This window comes from Mirounga angustirostris, unplaced genomic scaffold, assembly GCF_029215605.1.
Source record: "Mirounga angustirostris isolate CCGP_5_RB_7025 unplaced genomic scaffold, mMirAng1.0.hap1 SCAF_4, whole genome shotgun sequence".
NCBI classification, from domain to species: domain Eukaryota; kingdom Metazoa; phylum Chordata; class Mammalia; order Carnivora; family Phocidae; genus Mirounga; species Mirounga angustirostris.
The window spans coordinates 158896559-158916000 of record NW_026991712.1 but is presented as its reverse complement, the minus strand read 5'-3'; the positions used below and the strand labels follow the sequence as shown (position 1 = coordinate 158916000).

The following is a 19442-nucleotide window of genomic DNA, read 5'->3' as shown; positions in this document are numbered from 1 at the left end:
GCCTCTCAGCCTTGGCGTCCACCTCCTCTTTCTCGTTTTAGTCACCCGCAACCCTGTTTTCTCTCTCCTAGAATTAAGAACCGTCTTCAGAAAGCAACACAAGAGACCATTTTCAAACTGACTTTAATCTTTTTTGTTTTTTTCTGCCCAAATATCGTACATGCAGAAGCCATGTGAAGAATTTTCTCCTCGAGGGAATTGGCAAGAATGTTGTCGGAAAGAGCCGGAAGTCCTCCCCAGCTGTCCACCTGCCACCTAGGAGCCACAGCAAGTTTGGAAAGATGCTGCACATAGAAAATGTAGAGAGCACAGATATAAAAGGCTAATTGCTTCTTATCTAAACAGTGTGCTTGTCAGTCCCTATCAGCGATCTCTTTCTTTGCAGGATGCATTTGGAAATTCTAAAAAAGGGGTTCCTGCCTCCTGTGAATTTACATTCTGAAGGAGTGGATAGACTAATCAGGCCAACTTTCCCTAAGGAAGCAGCCACTCACTCTGCCTGCTGAGGTGAGGTCTGCTGAGAGAGTCTGGAGAGAGGGGTGGTGTCAAGAAGCAAAATACTTGGACGGGGAGTAAGTGCCCCCTCTCTTCCCGTCAAGGAGCATTGCCTTTCACATTCTCGGGTGTTCTACTCTCTCCCACGGATGTCATTCTAGAAGCAGAGAGGAGGACTGACCCAGTCTCATCTGCCGGTGGGGGTACTGAGCTATGCAGGACGCAGCTGAGGGGGTCCCATCACATCAGCACCTTGAAAATTGTCCACTGTAGACAACCCTTAAGTATTTCCGGTCATTACACAAGAAGAAAAGAGGGAGAACAAACCACAAAGAGGTGGAAGCAGAGTCTGTTAGGATTCCCAGAGTTCTTGTCAGAAGCAGCGCATCTGGGCGCGGATGGATGAGAACCTGCACCCAGTCGGGGTACCAGGAGCTGGACAAAACCAGCCCGTGGACCCAGGCGCACCAGGCTGGAAACCCTCCTCGCTCCAGATCAGACTTTTAAAACCTGGAGGGAACCATGGAGCAACTAGCAAATGCTCTGATTTTGCAGATGAGGAAGCTGAGGCCCAGACAAGTGAGGAGTCTTGCACAGAGTCACAGTTTGGGACAAAACTGTATAGGACAGCCTTTGATTCTCTGTAGCCAGCTATCCAGGCCATCGAGCTGGGGGGCGGATGCTCTGTGGCCCCTGGATTCCCAGGGCCCCTTTCTTTAGCCAAACTCTCTGGAACCCAGTCCCCAGGGACCCTTCCTGACATCGGTGTGAACTCCCTGGGGGGGGGGGGCGGGGAGGCACAAGGCCCCCGGCCTTACTAAGTTTCCAACTAGAGCCCTGGAAAGTTTCCCCAAAGCAGTAACGCACTTTTCTCAACAAGCACTGACCCAAGCTAGTCTAGGCCCCTGACAGAATTCAGTTTCTCTTATTGGTGTGGTTTTCCTCACAGGCACAGCCAGGCTGGGCCCACAAAAGCCCGAGCTCGGGGTTTGGGGGGAGAAGGAGTTGCTTTGCTACATGGAAAGATTAAGCCCTTTGTCAGAGAACAAGGTCCCCCATCAGGCATGACAACAGCCGAAGCCGCCTTTGTGGGGCCTCACCGGCAGGGCTGGCGCCCAGGGAGACCAAGTTGCTCTCTTTGGCATCACCGACATTGCTCTGAGATGCTCAGGCACTCTCAAAATCAGCCTTTCCCAGCCAGACCAGGCCCCGCCAGCCGCCACCAGGCCTCCCCTGACTGGGCGGGGCTCCCCTGCCTTCAGTCGTTGAGTGTTTGGTTTTGCCCCATCCTCTTCTGACCTGAGTGAAAAGCAGACTTGAGGAAGAAGACAGGAGAAGAATCTACACGCCCGTCTCCTCCCTCTTCGTTCGAAGAAAGAGAATCCAGTACAGGAAGCAGAGCCTCTTTCCGTGTCAGGATCGGGGAGGAGAAGACGCCGGGGAGAGGAGCATAAAGGGAGGAGGCAGCAGGGAGCAGGCCTCTTCTTTTCCATCTCCTTGCAGACGCCTGCCCGCCCGCAGAAATGCTGCGGGGCCCACCTGGGCCTGAGCGGTGCGCCCTCTCCCTCCAGCCAGGTAGCGGGGCGCCTCGTCTCCATCATCAAGCAAAGGCAGCCGTTTCTTGCACAGAGTTTGCACAGTGCAGGAAGCAATCAGAGACCCAGAAGAGCGGCCTTCCTGAAGCTCTGCTGCTTTCTGGGCCGAGGAGGATAGGGAATCGGAGGCATCGGGGAGCCCCGGAGCCCCCGCGGGGAGGAGCTCAGCGGCCCCCCCGGGCAGCAGGGTGTGGAGCGAGAACCCTGGTTGCATGTCAGGGTTCCTGGTCACGGGGTCGAAGATTGTGCTACATTTCGTTTCCAGAGACATACCCTTGGAGGTCTCTATTGTCTCTGAGGGGGAGAGGGGGCTGTTCTCCTCAAGGCTGGCAGTAAAGAAGAGCTTGGGCATGCTTGCCCTGGTAGGGGTCACGCCCCTGGGAGAACTGGCAATCCCACGAGCGAGGAGCTACCCGGGTGCCCTCTTTCTGGAGCCCCTGGGCTCTGCCTCACCCCCGCCCCTGGGATGCCGGCATGCCAGGAGAGCCTCCTAAGCCCTCCGCTCCTTTCCTGGGAGAACGGGGAGGTGGAAGAGATGGGATGGGGAGGAGTTTTGGAGCTGGTTCTTCCCTGAAGGATCAAATCCCCCTTGTCAAACCTAGACGTGGCCCCATTTACTGGAGCGTGATTCATACCAAAGGCCCTCAGACGTCCCTGTAGGGATGGAGTCTATGAAGGAAGTGGGACACGTTGAACAGAGCAGAAACGTGAAGACAGATGCTCTGAATCATCCGTCACGGTTCCTGCCCACAGCCCAGCATTGCTGCAGGGCCACCCCCATCTCTGCCGCATCCTCCACGGACCTGCCAGAGCAGAGGAAGGGGGATGACAAAGCGTCCCGTCCTGTCCTCAGCTCTGGGTCTCACCTGGGGGAAACAGGCCTGCAGAGCCAGGGCGTGGTACCCAGCAGTGCGTCGGTCCCAGGTTAGGGAGCACTCTGGGGGAGATCGTGTTGCCTCCTTCCCCCACCATCCCCTCTTCAAAGATGCTCCCCACCCCAGGGAAGGCCAGGCGGCACACTGTGCCCCCTCCTCTCCTGGGACAGGCTAGCTCCCAAACGGCTTCTCAGAGAAGCCCCTGTATCGAGGAGGATGAGAGACCCTGAAACCTAGCCATTCACCATCACACATGCGTCAGCCTCAAGTGAACTCACCATCATGGGGGGAAATCCAGGTGCGGATTAGTAACTGATTTGGTACAAAGGGTTAAAGAGGATAATTCCCAAAGGTCAACCTGGGGAGAATTACTTCCCATTAAAGAGGTGGGATAAGAGCGGCCCAGCTCCTGGGCAGTTTGGGCAGCTAGGGCCTGGAGGCAGGTCAGCTCCAGTTACCCGCAGGTCAGGCCCCAGCTCGGGCTAGACCTTCTGCTGTGCTAACTAACCTGCCCCCAGAGGCAAGGGGACCGTGGCCTATAGCCACCCAGGGCCAGGCTCTCTGCTGGCAGCCCTCCACCTTCCCTGTCTTCCCAGGCCCCTCAAGGAATGAGGGTGATATCCCTCCCTGATATCCCCCATTCCCCTGGGTCTCGGTAGCACCACTCGGGGCTACATCAGCAAATGTCTACGCCATCCTAGGAGTCATTACTAATCCCGTGTAGAGTATGTTCACGCCATCCTGAGGGTGACTGTTTGGGAGAGGTGAATACATCACAGACAGGACATAAAATATCCTTTTGTGAGCGAGTTTCCCTCTCCCCACCCTAGGGTCAAAGAGTACAGAGCCCTTTGCCTTATTTTTAGAAACATGAGAAATGTGCGCATTACCCAATCCCAACAACGGGAGAGAATTTCTGCCTAAAGAGAAAACTCGACCCAGCTGCCTCCTCCCTCTCCCTACGCCCACAACCGTCCTCATCTGTGATAAGACAAGAGTGGAGGCTTTGGCAGCAGCCAGAAGCCCATTTGGTTCATTTCTTACTGCCCTTACCCACTTTCCGTCTGTGGGCAGGACCAGTAGGGTTTTCCTGGGAGGGAGGTTACCAGGCTCTGGCTTCAACCTGGTGTGGGTCCCTACCAGGAAAGGAGGCCCTTTATCTCCTGACAGCCGCCTCCTCCACCTGACCTCAGAATCCGCCTCTATGCCCATCTGTCCGGCTTTGGTTATGAACGGAGTCCAAGCACGCAGGCCCCGAGACCGCTCCACTGCTCAGCTGGGTAGCTCCCCTCCACCTTGAGCATGTGGGTCAGAGTCATGCAGCACTTGGGGCTGACGTCTGGGGAAGAGGCAGAGGGACGGTCTTCTCCATACCTTGACCCCTCCTGCCACCTCTTTTCTTCCCACTAGACACGGACCCAAGGGCTGCTGTGTCCACCCCTTTGGGCAACCTCTCGCCTTTTGCCCTAGACCTGCGGAGGGAGAGGACAGATTTGGGCATTCCTAGCAGACATCTCACGGGTCCAGGCCCTGGTACCCGCCCCCACACAGGGCCCAGCTGTCATATGAAGTCGGGGTTTGAGTGGCTTTGGGAAGCTCCAACCAGACAAGGGTGGGAAGAAAGCAGAGGCAGGGGAGGTGCCAAGAGCAGGCCAGGCCCCTCTCCAGAGGACAGCTGCGGAGTGCGGGGAGGCGGGGAGGCAGAGAGGGGTAAGTATTGCTTGTACAGAGCTGGTGACTGTGGCAGTCTAGCCGAGTCCAGAGCCAGGCTGTCCGTGAGGCCAGGAAGCTGGAGCCCAGGTGAGTCTGAGCTCCCAGACAGGGACCCTGGTCTGGAAATGAGCAAACAAAGAGAGACCCAAATGATCGACCTCACGCAGCTAATCCCCAAAGGTCAGACAGGATTCTCAACAGTGGCACAGGGCAGGTCAGCCCCAACCCTCCTCATCCCAGCAACAGCCCCACCCTCAGTGCTTCCTCCACAAGCCAGGCCCCACCGGGATGCACCCCGAGGGGGACAGGGCCACCCCCAGGGCCTGGAGAGCACACAGGCACCTCAGGGACCATCTGCTTTGGCAGAGAACATCCCCCCTGAGGCCAGCCTCTGGGGTGTCAAGACCCTCCAAGTCCACACCTCCTGGGGTCCACTGGGAGAGCTCCTTTGGCATGTTGGAAGCGAGGAGGCTCGGAGGAGGACAGGAGGTGAAGAACAACGCTAAGGGAGGTGCCCGCACTTCCCTCCAAGGGGCCTGGCCAGCCACCCTGGGAACTAAGTCTTCCTAGTGTTCCACTTGCAGGAAGGAGGCGGCTCCTGCCGAAGGGAGAAGGCGATCTCCAAGCCCTCAGCTTCCCAGGCATGTTCCGCTCCCCCGGCCCCCGGCCAGGGCACTAGATGAGCATGCGACATGCTGCAGGTGCATTCGGTAGGAAGAGCTGCCAGAGCACTCGGTGGGGAGGAGGGTGTTGGGTCCCCGAAGGGCCTCAGTGTGGCCAGCTGCAGTGGGTACTACATTCCTCAAAATAGAGCAGCGGTGCTGGGAGAAGCACAGGTGGGACAAAGGACGAGACAGAAAACAAAGCAGGGACCAGCAAGAGGCGGCCCGGACAGGGACACATGGGCTCCGTCCCGGGCACAAGACCAGGCAGGGTGGATGGGTGGCCACATCCCCCGCTTCCGCCCCTGCACTCGGGGATCCGTGCCCACACAACACTCCTTTGGGTTTCTTTTCAACGAGACACAGAGAGATGTGGATTTTAGCTCATGTAGTCACCAAGACTGGCTATACCCAGACACGTGAACGGATAGAACATGGTCACAGACACACACAGACACATACACACGCACACACTAGTCTCCGCTGCCAGTTGGGGTGGGCCCAGTAGCCGACAGGCATGCAGCAGGGCAAGGGGTCCAGAGAGACACGAAGACTATGTACAGGGGGCGGGGAGGGGCCGTCAGGCAGCCCTTCCCACACTGCCTCCCGGCCTCTTCTGAGGTCCTTAGGAGCACGAGGGGCTGGTGGCACTCTCCAGGGAGGACTGGGACAGGCGCCTGGTGAGGGATCCAAGTGTAGAGTCTGCCACTGAGGACGTGGGGAAGAGTTTGTACCAGCCCGTGACCGCGGCACTCAGGTCCAGCTCGTCCAGCATGATCTGGGCCATGCCCATGAAGCATTTGTGGTCCATGCGGCCGTAGTCTCCCCAGACAATCACCTGCGGGGGAGGGGGTGGGAAACGGGGGGCGCTGAGCCAACTCCCCGACTTCAGGGCTCAGTAGTGGACCCAGGAACCGGCAAGTCTCACTAAAGCACAGATGAGGCAGAGAGAGCCGGAACCGAGACTGATTTGGGGGCAACAGCTTACTGAGCACTGAAGACGTGCCAGCCTCCATCGTACCGACTCCTCTCCATTATCTCAGCCGTTACAACCGTCTAGGTAAAGGTGCTACGTACCATCGTCTCGACAAAGAGGCAACGACAGCTCAGAGAGGTTAATGAGCCCAAAGATACACAGTAATTGGTGGCGGAGCTGGGATCAGAACCTGGGTCTGACTTCCAGAGCCTCCCAGCATCCCAGATGGCAGCCTTCCCCAGTAAGAAGCAGACGGAAAGAGTCTGGGACCTGAGTCACAGCTTCTAGTCTGCTGCTGGCGAACGGCGGAGCTTGGGGAGACCCCTGGCCCTCACTGGACCTCAGTGTTCCCACCCAGAAAACTGGAAGAGGGGAAGAGATTAGCTCAGTGATTTTCAAACTTGTATTTTTATCGGTGGATCTTTTTCTCAAAATGGAATCCCAATATATATATACATGAAAACAGACACCCAGGATCCTCCCTACCCCCACAGAACCCCAGGGTTCTGCAGTCCTAGCCATTTGCGACCCCAAGGGCACTTGCTACACAACCACCTCAGCCCGGAGGAACAGCCCTAGATGAGTAGTTACACAGCCCAGACAGCCCCTGGCTCAGGCCTCTCCTCTGCCACCCATGTGGCCTCAGGCAAGGCCCCCAGCCACAACCACCACTAATACTCTGAGAGCGGCTGTCTACGGGCCAGGCACTCAGTGAGGCCCTCCATGTGCATCTCTCATTTACACTTCACAGTATGCCACCCACAGACCATGATGGTGCTGGAACTTGAACCCAGGACTGAACCCAGAGACCAGCCCCCACTTAGCCTCTTGCTAAGCACCTCAGGTGCTTCGTCTGTGAATGAGCGTGATGATCCCTCCCTCCCGGGACTGTCGTGAAGGGCACCGCACTCTCTCGGAGTTGGGGTGGCGTCACCTTGGCCTGGGCCACCTGGGCTCTGCAAGTCGCTAGCTGAAACCTCAAGTAAGTCACTTCACCTTTCTGAGACTGCAAGATGGGGAGAATCATACCTACTTCACAGCATCATCTGGAGGCTGAAAGGAGGTCAGGATTGGAAAGCCCTTCGCCCAGAGCCTGGCACGGAGCTGATGCGCAATAAGCATTAGCACCAGGCAGAAAGAGAAGGCGGTGGTCAAACGCTGCTTCTACCTACAAGCTGAGCAACCTGGGGTGGGGGGTGGGCAGTGGACTTATCCCCCTGAACTCTGGTTTCCTTACAAATCAACCAGGGGCAAAAACCCCTCACTGGGCTGTGAAAACAAACGGGTCATGCGCATTAATGCACTTGGTACAGTGCCCGGCACAGGACGCATCATACATGAAAGAGATTTTAAACTACAACTTGCAGTTTTGGGGAGTCGTCCTGCCCCAGGGGCCCCGTAGCACTCACCTGCAGCACCTTGCCCTGGGGCCCCTCGTCGAAGAGCAGAGCCTGCTGGTACAGGGGGTCACAGGTCTTCTTGGCCACCTTTGTCTTCTTTTTGGCCAAGCAGGCCCCGTTCTCAAGCAGGTAAACCTTGATATAGGTGGCTAAGGGATGGGAGAAAGCATGCTGGGGAGGGGTCCAGGACAGACTGATCCCCTAACGTCCTACTGCTCCTGGAGGTGAGCAAGGTGAGTGGGACGAGCTGACCAGTGGACAGCAGTAGAAGATGGGCTCAAACACTGACTCGTCCATCTCCCCTCCCCTCAACCCTGTCCACGGGCCTTCCGGGCCAGCCATGACTCCGGGGTCGAGAACACTGATCTAGGCCAATGGGCAGCTGAGGACACGCTAGACCCGGAGCTCAGCTGCGCACCCCTGCCTGGCAGGACCCCGTATCCAAAACCCCTCTTCCCGCTGCTCGGCCTCACCTGGGAGGGATTTGGAGCCTGGTTTGGGGGTCAGGCCCCGAGCCTCAATCACTTCCACCTCTAGCTGGCCACTGCGGTCCATGATGGCAATGTGCACATCCCCTGCAAGGAAGAAAAGGGACCCTCCAGGCAGAGGCAGAGCCGGGGCGGGCTGGCCAGCTGCTGTGCAGAGTACAGTCTGCAGAGGGCGCTACAGTGCTGGAACCCGCAAAACATGCAGCGGACTGCTTGTGCCAGAACGGCTCTCGAGGGGCCCCTTGAAAGGAGGTGAGAAATACTTTGATAGGTCCCCTGGGGCAAGGGCGGGGGCATGACCCTCAAGGGGCATGCTTGGGTAGCAACGAATGGCTGCCCAACTCCCAGTAAGTCCCAGTGAACTGGGGGGCTCCTGTCTTACTGAGCAGAATAGCAGCCCTCGGCCACTCCCCAAATATTTACAGACTCTCCTTTTGAAAAGATGCCGAGATAGGAGCCTGCGCAGGACAGGAGGCATTGCCTGGGAATTAGGGCCTGTTTGCACCCGGGCCAAAGGATGCAGGGAAGGCCAGTTCTCCCGGGAGCAGAGAACTGAGAACTCCTCACTGCGCTCCCACAAACGATTACCTCGCCGAGGCAAGTTCTGTATGAAGTCATGTCAGTTATTTCTAGAACTCTTAGCTTTGTTCAACATCGGTTAGCGGAATTTGAAATTATGCATTAGTCACTTGGAACAACCTTCAAAGGAATGCAGAATCATAAGCCTGATGCAGAGAAATTAAAATTGGCCAGACTTTGGGTTCAGCCACCCATTTTAGATACTCCGAGCTATCATGTAATTGTTTGTATTTGCATACTTGGGAAGATGGGGATTTATTACTTTCAGGAAACATCCTGGAAGTCATCACCCTCCCTCTAGCTATTTCTGACCTCCCCGTGGGGATGGAAGAGGGGAGGTCTTACTCTAACATCCCTAAGGAGATAAGCAAAGGCAAGCCTGTCCTTCCCACTTCTAGACACCAGGAGGCACCACACACAAGTGTTCTAGGCTGGGAAAGCACAAAAGCCTTGTGGAGGTGGCTGGCTCCTCTCACTGCCTCCCAGTCCCTGGCTGGGCCTAGGGCTGGGAAAAGCAGACTCCCCAGGCCCTTAAGAGCCTGTAAGCAAGGGCTGAGAATTAGGCAAATCCTACCCCAGGGCCAGAGGAGAGCTGGTGCTCACCCTCCGAGGGTCCCCGTGGACGAAGGCTCCTGTGGAAGCATGTCTGAGAAAACCGAAGCAGTGCAGTGGGAAGAGTACTGGCCTGGGACTGAAACCCAGCTCCAGTGCAGGGCTCGCAGCAGGGCACTGTCTGAGCCCCGCTTCCTCATGTGCTGTGAGGTCGAAGGTCGAACACTGTTCCAATGAGGACTGAGTCCAGATGCCTGGGGGCAGACTGCTCAGGTCGGACTGATGGGGAAGGGGGAGAGGCAAGGGGCATCTCTGGGGAAGCAAGTTCCTGGGAGGAGCCCCCAGAGCCAACACAACCAGTATCTAAGACAGAGGGAGAGAGGGAGGGAGGTGGGAGGGAGCCAGAAGTGCAACTAAGAGGACCGAGTAGAGACCCGGGAAGTAGGTCCCAGCTGCAGGGAAGGGGGATGAGAAAATTATTTAAAAGGCTTTTAGGTGCCAGGCAGGTAGAAGTAACAAGTCCAATAAGACACAGTTCCTCAGGAGTAAATGAAACACTTCATTCAAAGCATCGGATAGGAACTCGATGAATTGTTGTTAGATTGCGGAACTAAGGCAGGGATTCTTATTCCCATTTTACAGATGAGGAAACGGAGGCTCAAAGAAGGGGAGTGACATGCCCAAGGTCACACAGAGCACCAGGGGTAGCACAGACTCGCTGAGCATCAAAGCTGCGACGCCTCTGGTTCACCGTCTTTTTTTTTTTTTTTTTTATGATTTTATTTATTTATGTGAGACAGAGAGAATGAGAGAGAGCACATGAGAGGGGGGAGGGTCAGAGGGAGAAGCAGGCTCCCCGCCGAGCAGGGAGCCCGATGCGGGACTCGATCCCGGGACTCCAGGATCATGACCTGAGCCGAAAGCAGTCGCTCAACCAACTGAGCCACCCAGGCGCCCCCTCTGGTTCACTGTCTTACACCGAGCAGGCACTCGGCACTGCCAGGCGTGCAGCTGGTGGTGGGACAGTGGGTGGGCATGTGGTGAGGGCGGCCCATGCTGTAAAGCTGCTGCGGGGTAGCCCGCAGAGCAAAGCTGGAACCCCTGTCCTCTCTGAAGAGGGAGGGACCTCAGAGGGCCCAGCCAACTCCTTCTGGCTGGCGCAAAAGCCAGAGTGAGGGCTCCTCTCTGCAGCTAGCCCTGTGTCACACGGGGCCCTCACAGAGCTCACCCCTTCTGTGGCGTGGCCGCCATCCCCCCGCTCGCTCAGCCCTCAGAGAGACTCACCCATCGGTGGCGTCGCCAATGTCTGTCGCCCCACAATCTGGGCTGGCCCCAGCCCATCCAGGAAATCACTGAACTGGCTTTCAGCCCCAAGCCGAGTGGTGGGGAAAATGAACCTGGAGGAAGACGCAGAGGGGCACATGAGGTGGCCTGGATGGTGAGATGCAGTGGCTCCGCCCCGCGGACACTGGGCCATGCCCCTCTGTGCCTCAGTTTCCCCTCTCCGTAGCATGAGTGCCCTGCTTTAGCTGGGGACAAACAGAACTCTTCATCTCTGCACGTTAAATAAAAATACTCTGGTGTCCCTTGAGAAATAGTAAACATAATAATGTTACCTAATCCTCAAGCACCAGGATATTCTAAGGTGACCCTTAAAAGGCAGGGCTTGCGGGCCACCTATGTCCTCCCCTGGGGATATGACTGCCAAGAACCAGAAACATAGGCCAGAAATTTCGATGCCTGGAGCAAGTTCTAAGAACTGAGGTTTAGTTGACCATATGTTTGGAATCCAAGTCGATAACGTGAGGTGGTGTCCAAAACAGCAACCGAGACCAAAATAACACAATTGCAGGGTTGAGATCAAAGGCGAGCGATGGTGGGTGGTCCCTGGTTGTGGGGTCTGGAAACAGTAGCAACACTGATAGTGATCAAGAGCTGGGCGGGCGCCAGCAGCGCACCAAACGCTCCGCAAGCATCGAGTTCATTCCTGCTGTTCTGTGCAGCGGGAGCTACGCTTGTCTTACAGATGAGAAAACAGAGGCTTCGAGAGGTAAGACTTGCCTTGACTGTAAAACAGTGATGCGATGCCCACCTTGCAGGGTTATGGTGGCAATTGGGGCAGCTGGTGCGTGAAAGGTTCCAGACAAGCAGGACACAATAAAATGGTAGTTACGATGTTGCTGTGAACATCGAGGGCAGTGCCCCCCCCTTAGGCACTCAAGGCTACATGTTCTGAGGGTGGCCAGCAGAGAAAGGACCAATGGGGGGGGGGGCGGACCCGGCTCTGCTCGGGGGGGGCTACAATGGACCAAAGTTCTAAGACCTCCTAGAATAGCCCAGGTATCTGGCCTGAGAGATCAGACTGTCCCAGAACGACTCCCCGCTTGGAAAGTTGGGCCTTGAGTCCCCCTTGGCCAGCGACAGACAAGGAGAAAGACGGGTTGCCTACACTTGTCAAAGAGGGCCTGAATTTCCCCAACAAGGCTGGCCTCCACTCTGAGGGAAGGGGCTTCGAGGCCCACCCACTCTTACTGGCTGTCAGCAATAACCCCAGCCCGCACTCTGAAGAAAACCTGAGAAGGTTAAATAAGGTCACGGACTCTCAAGGTCACAGAATTTTAGGAGCTTGGTCTAGAGAGTGTAGAGGTTGTGAACAAAGGTTATAGAGTCAAATGGCCTTAATTCAAACCCTGACTCCACCACCACTGAACAGCTGTGACCTTGGGTGGGTACCTCACTCTCCTCCCATGCCTCAGTCTCTCCACATGGAACATGGAGATCATGGTAGTGCCGACATCCCTCAGTGTTAAATGAGACACAGTTTTTGGTCTGATGGTGGCTGGTAGACCCCAGAGTAAGAAGCACCCATCTGAAGTGCCTAGTGACACCCTGCATATGCAGTAAATGCCCCTGGCCATTTGCATTCATGGAAGTGGGCACAGTAATGAGACACAAGATCACAGAATCCTAAATAATAGAGCCACAGGGCCCTGCTATCAATGGGCCTTGATGAAGCCGAACCAGAAAATCTTAGTCGTATAGCCAGCTTCATAGATTTGGGAGGGACCAAGGGAATATCTAACCCAGTGACTTTTGAATTTTTGACTGCAACTCCCATGCAATGGAAAAAATACATTTAACATCATAGACCTCTGTGCATCCATATATTAAAAAACCAAAACAAAAGTTCACAAGGTAATTCATCCTCACACCACAGGATATGTTTGAAATTTCTATTTCTTTCCCTAATACTGGTTTTGACCCACTAAACTGATTTTACTTCCTGCCTGAGTCACCAACCACAGTTTGAAAAACACCAATCCAGTCCAACCTCCTTCTCTCAGCTCCATGCAAGACCACTTGTGAGAACTCCATTCATCTGAGCCGTAACAATGGTTTCAGATCGAAAAGGATTCTGGGTCCACATTTTCCTCCGGAGCCCTCTCGTCTGAGGGCAGTGTGTAGGTGCTGGGGGCTGGGAGGCATGAAACATACAGATGGGATGCAGTGCCCCTGGGGCCGCTGGGGGGTTTGGATGGGAAACAGCAGCCCAGAGCAAGAGGAAGACTGGGGCGCAGGCAGCGGATGTCCATGGAAGGCAGGGACGCAGAGGAACCCAGACATCTGGACCCGAAACCCAGCCAGAAAGATTTCCCCACCCTGCCCCCTGACTCTGGGACTAGAGGACCATGCGGGAAGGTGGGGACCAGAGTGGACATGGGCTGCACGCACGTGCCCTCGGAGCTGTTGCTGTTGGTGCTCCCATCTGTGGACTCCCGGCTGCCCTGGCGTGTGACCCGACTCCGCATCTCCACCGCGATGCCCGTCTCTGTGCTCCGCCGGATGTTGCTGCGCAGCTTCTTGGTGGCCCCTTCTGGGACCCCCGAAAACAAAGAAAGGGAACAAGGTCAGATCAGTGATGAGGCTTCTGTGGGAGTGCTGCCAAGGTCACCTCTTGGGATGGGGCAGGACGGGCAGGGCTCTGACTGGAGGCAGGGGCGCTGCTGAGCTGGTTTGCACAGTGACAGGGACGAAGACTAGAAGGATGGCTGGAGGCAGCGTCAGGATGGTGGGGCTGTGGGGTGGGAAGTCACCAGGTGCAGCCCAGCCCTGCAGCGTTCACCCTCATCCCTGCCAGGCTCCCTGATGGCCACCTTCCCAACTCAATTCCAGCCTTTGCCCCAAATGGAGAAAGTGTTCCTTTCTCTTCTGGAAAGGTTGCTTTCTCTGGCATTCCCAGATTTGCTTTCCCTCTTCCAGGTACCCTCATGAACCCTATCACACCCGGACCTCACACTCCACCTCTGTGATACCTTCATAGGCCCAATAAAACCCCCATGGGAAGCTTGGCCACTCTCAAACTAACCTGCATTCTCAAGGTGGGTCTGAATGTGGAGGGGGATGTGTGTGGAGGGGTGCAGAGGCCATTAGGGAAGCAAGACTGAGAGAGACCACTAGGTTGACCTGAACAGACCTTGGCTTTGAGAGGTCTGCAGAAGAACCCCAGAAACCACATGGTGAGAGCTCACTCCGTGTCTCTGTACCTCTTGTTTGGAGGGCCCTCTACCCTCACCCCAGCCCCCCTCTTGAGCCTTGCAGGGAACATGGGGCACTTTGCCTCTCCTAGTAGCACACCATCCTGCCTGGGTTTCCATGGCAACCTCCTCAGCATTGCAGCGAGGTCCCCCTAGACACCCTCTCCTCCTGGGGGGGGGTGGTGGAGCAGAAGACGGGTTGAATTGAAGGTTTGTAGGCCTGCCCCTGCTGAAGCTTCACTGCCTGAAGAGCTTGATAGGAAGGGAAGGTGGCATCACATAAGGACTGTGTCAAAGGAGCCACTGGTTAGAGGCCTGGGCAAATTAAGAGTGGAATTGCCACCAGGGCTGAGGAGGCTGGGAGGGGGGCTGGCAGCACAGCCTCCAAAAGCAGTGGGGAGGGGGGAGCCGGTTATGCTGAAAACCCCGTCTCCGGGCCACACCCCAATGGTGCATTGGGGAGGTATTGTTCAAAATGCCAGCCTAAGAAAAGGAGGGCTTCAGTCTCCCTGCTTCATCCTACTTACATTTCAGGAAGTCCCCCCAGCGGGAGGGAAGGCTGAGAGGGCCGGCCCCACCAATGGATGGGATGGGGGGACTGGGAGTGGGGATGGGCTGGTGGTGAGGAGGAATGTCTTCTCTGAAGCCAGCCCAGCTTCTGGGATATTGGAATAGCTACTATCCACAAGTCAATGAGACCACCGATATGTCTATCAGTCTGTCTCTCTCTCTCTCTGTGTCTCTCTCTCAAACACACAGAGTCACTTTAGCTGATACGTATTTCTTTCACACAAGCATAAGTAGATACAATGAGTGCTAACAATCACATATATGAGTACAGCGATCTCCCACACCAGGTCATGTATGTTCATATAATGAGCACACAGTCACTAACAGTCCTACTAGGTCTTAGTCACACATACACACAACACACTCTGCCACATACATGTGACCGTCACACCATAACACCTGATTGAACCCCTCCACTCGATCACAAACAGTGTGTGACCCACCACACAGAGGACTGGGCAATGATGGTGGGTGTAGGGTGCTCACCTTATCCCTGACTCCTAACTGCCACATCCCCTCTAACCCAGTTAGGAGACAGATGGTCTGTGGGAGCTGCACTTTACCCTCCCCCATACCTCCCCTCCCCTGACAACACACACCCTGAGCTGAAGCCAGAGCCTCACCACAACATGGCCCCAACCCTCCTCTTCTAGACCCACTTGGGAGAAAATTTACCTTCTTTGACCTACCCAATGCACTGTGAGCCCCTGTGTAGGGGTGTCACAGAATCCTGAAGTATTAGAGACACCTCGCTAGCCCCCCACTGCCATTTCACAAATGGTGAGCCTGAGGTTCATGTGCTCACAGGGCTGGGGTCAGACCCCAGGCCCACCCTCTCCTGATCTACTGATGGCCTACTTTTCACTCCTCTCCATCAAGTCCACATTGGTTTGAGAAGTGATTCAGCAGAGATTAAGTTCCATATCTTCTGGGTGGGGAGAAAGTTCTTGCAGCTTCAGAGGTCTTGTCCAGTCTGAACTCTGTCGATCTGGGAGTAACTTTATGTAGACTCTCTCTCTCTCTCTAAAGAACTGGGCCAAGTTGCTTGCAATAATTCTGTGGTGCCTGGAGACTGAAAGACTCCAGGAACCATCTCATCTGTCCCACCACATACAAGGGAGAGGCAGAGCCTTTAGCAGCACTGCCCATGGCATCTCCTGGAATGGTCCTGAACCCTCTTCCCAGAGCCCAGAGCCCAGGTGGGAAGGGCTGCTGTCCCTGGTACTGAAATGAGGAGCTTCATTTGGGCAGAGGCTAGAATGGCCCAGCCTAAGGCCAGGCCAGAACCTACCTATGTCCTGGGACCCTAAAGCTGTGCCCCTACCCTCATCATTGCTCCTACAGCTTAGAGAATGTTAGATCTAGAAGGAAGCTGGGAGACTAAGACCGTCTTTATAGCTCCATTTTAAGAAGAAGAAATTGAGACCCAGTGAGAAGATGACTCTCCCAAGGTCCCATGGGGAGTTAAAGAGCTAGAACTAAATTCTAAAGTTTCAGGGTGAGTTTCTGGAAGCCCACTTGAGTTAAATGTGAGGAATAAACTGGAAGGGGCAGGCATGAGGCAGGGGAACTAGAGAGGAGGCTGGGGCAATAGTCCAGGCTAGATATCACGGGGCCTGAACTAGGACAGAGGCTTTGAAACAAAGAGGAGATGGGTGGGGCTGGAGCCAATACATTGTATGGACAGACCCTGAGGAAGGAAGCCCCTACAGGGGCAGACCTAGAGCTCAGAAGATTGGGTCCCAACTTCACACAGCCCAGCCCTGCAGGGATTCTAGCAGGGAACTGAACCATCCCATTTGGGGACAGCAGGAACACCCTGCTAGGATCTTTTCCCAGAACAGAGTTTCCCGGGCCAGTGCCCATGGTGAGTCAGCCCATACATCCCTCTGGGGCCAGACTCTCCCACCCAGGATGGGGCTCCAACCTAGGACACTGGCAACCTCAAGGCTGGGGAGAGGTGTATGCTATGAGCAAGGGGGCAGAGCTGTGGGGGCTAGAGAACTCACTTCTTGTTTGGTCCTACTGTGTGGCCATGGCCAATAATAACACTGACAATTTACTAAGTATCTACTATGTGCCAGGCACGAGGCTGGGTGCCTTTGCATACCCTATCTCATGGAGTTCCCTGGACAACTCTGCAAGGCAAGTATCACTGTCCATATTCCACAGTCGAGGAAGCAGACTCAGAGAAGTGAAATAACTTGCCTGAGTCACCCAACTAGCAAATGACAGGGTGTGGCTCGGAAGGCCAACTTGAAGTTGTTCTCCAGGAAAGTGCCTTCTCTCCAGGCTCAGATGCCTCATCAATAAAATGAGTATATCGGACTAGATGATCCCAAGGGGCCCTCCCTGCTCTCACATTCAGAGATTAGGTGATCCACAGAGACTTTCAGTTAAAAGGGCATCTGGGCCGTTCACCTGGCTCAGGCCCAGGCCTTCAGTTGTACCCTTGCATACTATGGCGACAACTGATCCTGAAGCCCTATCGTCATTCATCTCCCCTTGAGGCTTCAGGTCTTCTTGGCGTCTACTCCAATCCCTGCCTGCTGACTGTGGAGTCTGGGTAGGTGGACAGCCCCAGGCCAACCACCAGAACGTCTCCCAGTGACTCCGGTCCCAGCCTGGGCCTTGGAAGACCGTCCGTCCAGATCGCTTGGGCATGAAGAAACCTTTGGGTCTGAAGCTGAACCGGGTAGATTCAGCTGGAGATTAGCAGGGTTTGGACTCTTGAAGCCAACTCCTGGGGTCCAATACCTCCCCAACCTAATCTTAATCTCCTAAACTTAATCTTACCCCTTGATCCTGGACCAGCCCACCTCCTGGATCCATAGCTCCCTGACTCCCTAGCACCAGGCCTAAACTGCCCACTTACAGAGGCCATGCCCATCCCGGGGCACAGAAAACCTCCAGCCCCCTCCCCATCCAGCGTTTCCCTGAGCCAGAAACCACATCGAAGCTTGATTGCTGGAAAAGACCATCCCACGTGCTCCTGTGAAGGGCTTTGTAAAAATCTATTTTAAGGCCTGGAAAAGTCTCCCACCCTCAGCCCCAACTGGGAGTCTTGATGAGCATTCTCTCTGGATCCTCTGGTGCCCCCACCCCCTCACCACCCCCATCCAGCTGCCCTATTTGAAGGTTTCCTGGGGAAGTTGTTACTCTGAACAAAATAAGCAGGAAGAGATTTTAAAACAAAACCAGCTGGCGTCTGGCTGATGCCACAAAGTGAGGAGGTCTCGGCGGGGGGGTGGGGGGCTGGCTCTTTTGTGATGTGGGGTCCAGTGTGACTGTGTGTGACAAAGTGGGTCACCCACCAGTCTGAGCATAACTGGCATTCCAAAACTAGGTGTCTGAGAAAATACACTTTTCCAGATGTAGCTGTTAAGGTGTGTGTGAATCTGGATTCACGAGGTATGGGCACATGGGAGTGCAGCGTGCTTCTGTGACCATGGGCCATTGTGTGTGCGTGTGTGTAACTACGCTTCTGTCATCTGGGTCTGTGCATCAGTATGCAGAGCGCTGTGCTTATGCGATATGCACGACCACGAACAGTGTGAATGGCTGTACTATGCTTTCCTGGCAGTAGGGGTGGCCCAGCTGAGCAACGGGGCACACTGTTTATGTGACTACGCAAGGTGTGTGTGTCTCTCTTGTGACTTGGAATGTATATGCATAACTGTAACTACATTTGGGTGGCTGTTTGCACTTGGGAAACTCAGAGAACACAGGTAAGCCTGAATCCTGTGGAAGTGTGTCTGTGAAGTTGTGTCACTTGTCACAGTGCCAGGAATACGACGGCTGGTTCATAAAGCATCGATGATGAATGGGTACGTCTGTGCATGGAGGCAGCAGAGTTAAAGTTTAGGAGCATGAACCCAGAAGCCCGGCTGCTGGGGTTTGAATTCAGGCTCCACCAGCCCACTAGCTATGTAGTTTGGGGCATCTTACTCCCCGTTCTCTGTGCTTTTGTATCTGCCTCATGGAGTTTGCGGGGATTCCATGAGTCAGGACATGGACCGGACCCAGAACAGCACATGGTATACGGTACGTACTCTAGAAGTATCTGTGGGCGTGACAACCTTCTCTGGGTGCCCTGTCATGACAAGGTGCCCCAACCCAGGCCCTCCGAGTCCTATGCCCTCTCACCAGACGGGGGCAGCTGCAGCGTGCTCTTGCTCCACTGGGTCAGGCCCACGATGGCCACCATCTTGGCCCCAAGGCTGCTGCGCCGCTTCTTGGCTGTGGTGGTCCCGGTCCCACCCCCAGCCTGCTGGGGGCCGCAGATTTCACCACTGATGCTGGAGCTCCGAACCACATTCCTGGAGGCTGCGGCCGAGGCCGGACCCGGCTCCCCGTTAAACATGGTCCGAGGGGCGGCAAGGCCTCAGGCAACCCTGTGGGGGAGAGCAGGAGACAATTGGGTCCCACATCAGGCCCTGGAGCCACTCTACTGCAGCCCACCGCTTCCTAGCTGTGTGACCTTGGGTCAGTCACCTGGCCTCTCTGAGGCTGTGAAGATTAAATGAATAAATAAAGGTAAAGAGTGTACCCAGCGTCTGGCTCAATAAATGGTACCATTCTTATGAGCATATGGCTGTCCTGGCAAGTGACCTGGTTTGGCAGTCAAGGCAGAGGTTATGGAGTCATTTGGCCCACTCTCGAATTCCAAAGGCCTCTACACACTGGCTGTGTGATCTTGTGACCAAGCACCTTGGGGTTTCAGTGAACACCTCAGCAAAATGAGAAATAAAAGCACTTACCTCACAGGATTGTTGTAAGGATTAAATTAGAGCATGCAAAGGCACCTAGAACAGTGTCAGGCATGGAGTAAATATTCAGTAGGTGTGATTACTTTCACAGCCAATAATAAGAACAAGGAGAGCAAAAGTGGTCCCAGCCTCGGGGGACGACGGAAGGGGACCTCCTGCTAAAGGGGACAGCACAGAGAAGTATAAAGGAGCAGGCACAAGTCACCCTGGAGCATCCCACAGAGCGGCAGCCT

General features: G+C 55.2%; 1 protein-coding gene across 1 annotated transcript in view; it reads right to left on the bottom strand.

Annotated features, from left to right (window-relative positions):
- Positions 1-326: 326 nt before the first annotated feature.
- The window catches only part of RIMS3 (regulating synaptic membrane exocytosis 3), a 38922-nt gene continuing 19806 nt past the window's right edge, over positions 327-19442 (bottom strand). Inside the window, exons 3-8 of the mRNA XM_045897969.3 lie at positions 18587-18834; positions 13068-13209; positions 10620-10732; positions 8190-8291; positions 7726-7865; positions 327-6178 (exon numbers count right to left, since the gene is read on the bottom strand). Of these exons, the coding sequence (XP_045753925.1) occupies positions 5966-6178; positions 7726-7865; positions 8190-8291; positions 10620-10732; positions 13068-13209; positions 18587-18803 (927 nt within the window). The 5' untranslated portion in view covers positions 18804-18834 and the 3' untranslated portion in view covers positions 327-5965. The remainder of the gene's footprint in view (positions 6179-7725; positions 7866-8189; positions 8292-10619; positions 10733-13067; positions 13210-18586; positions 18835-19442) is intronic.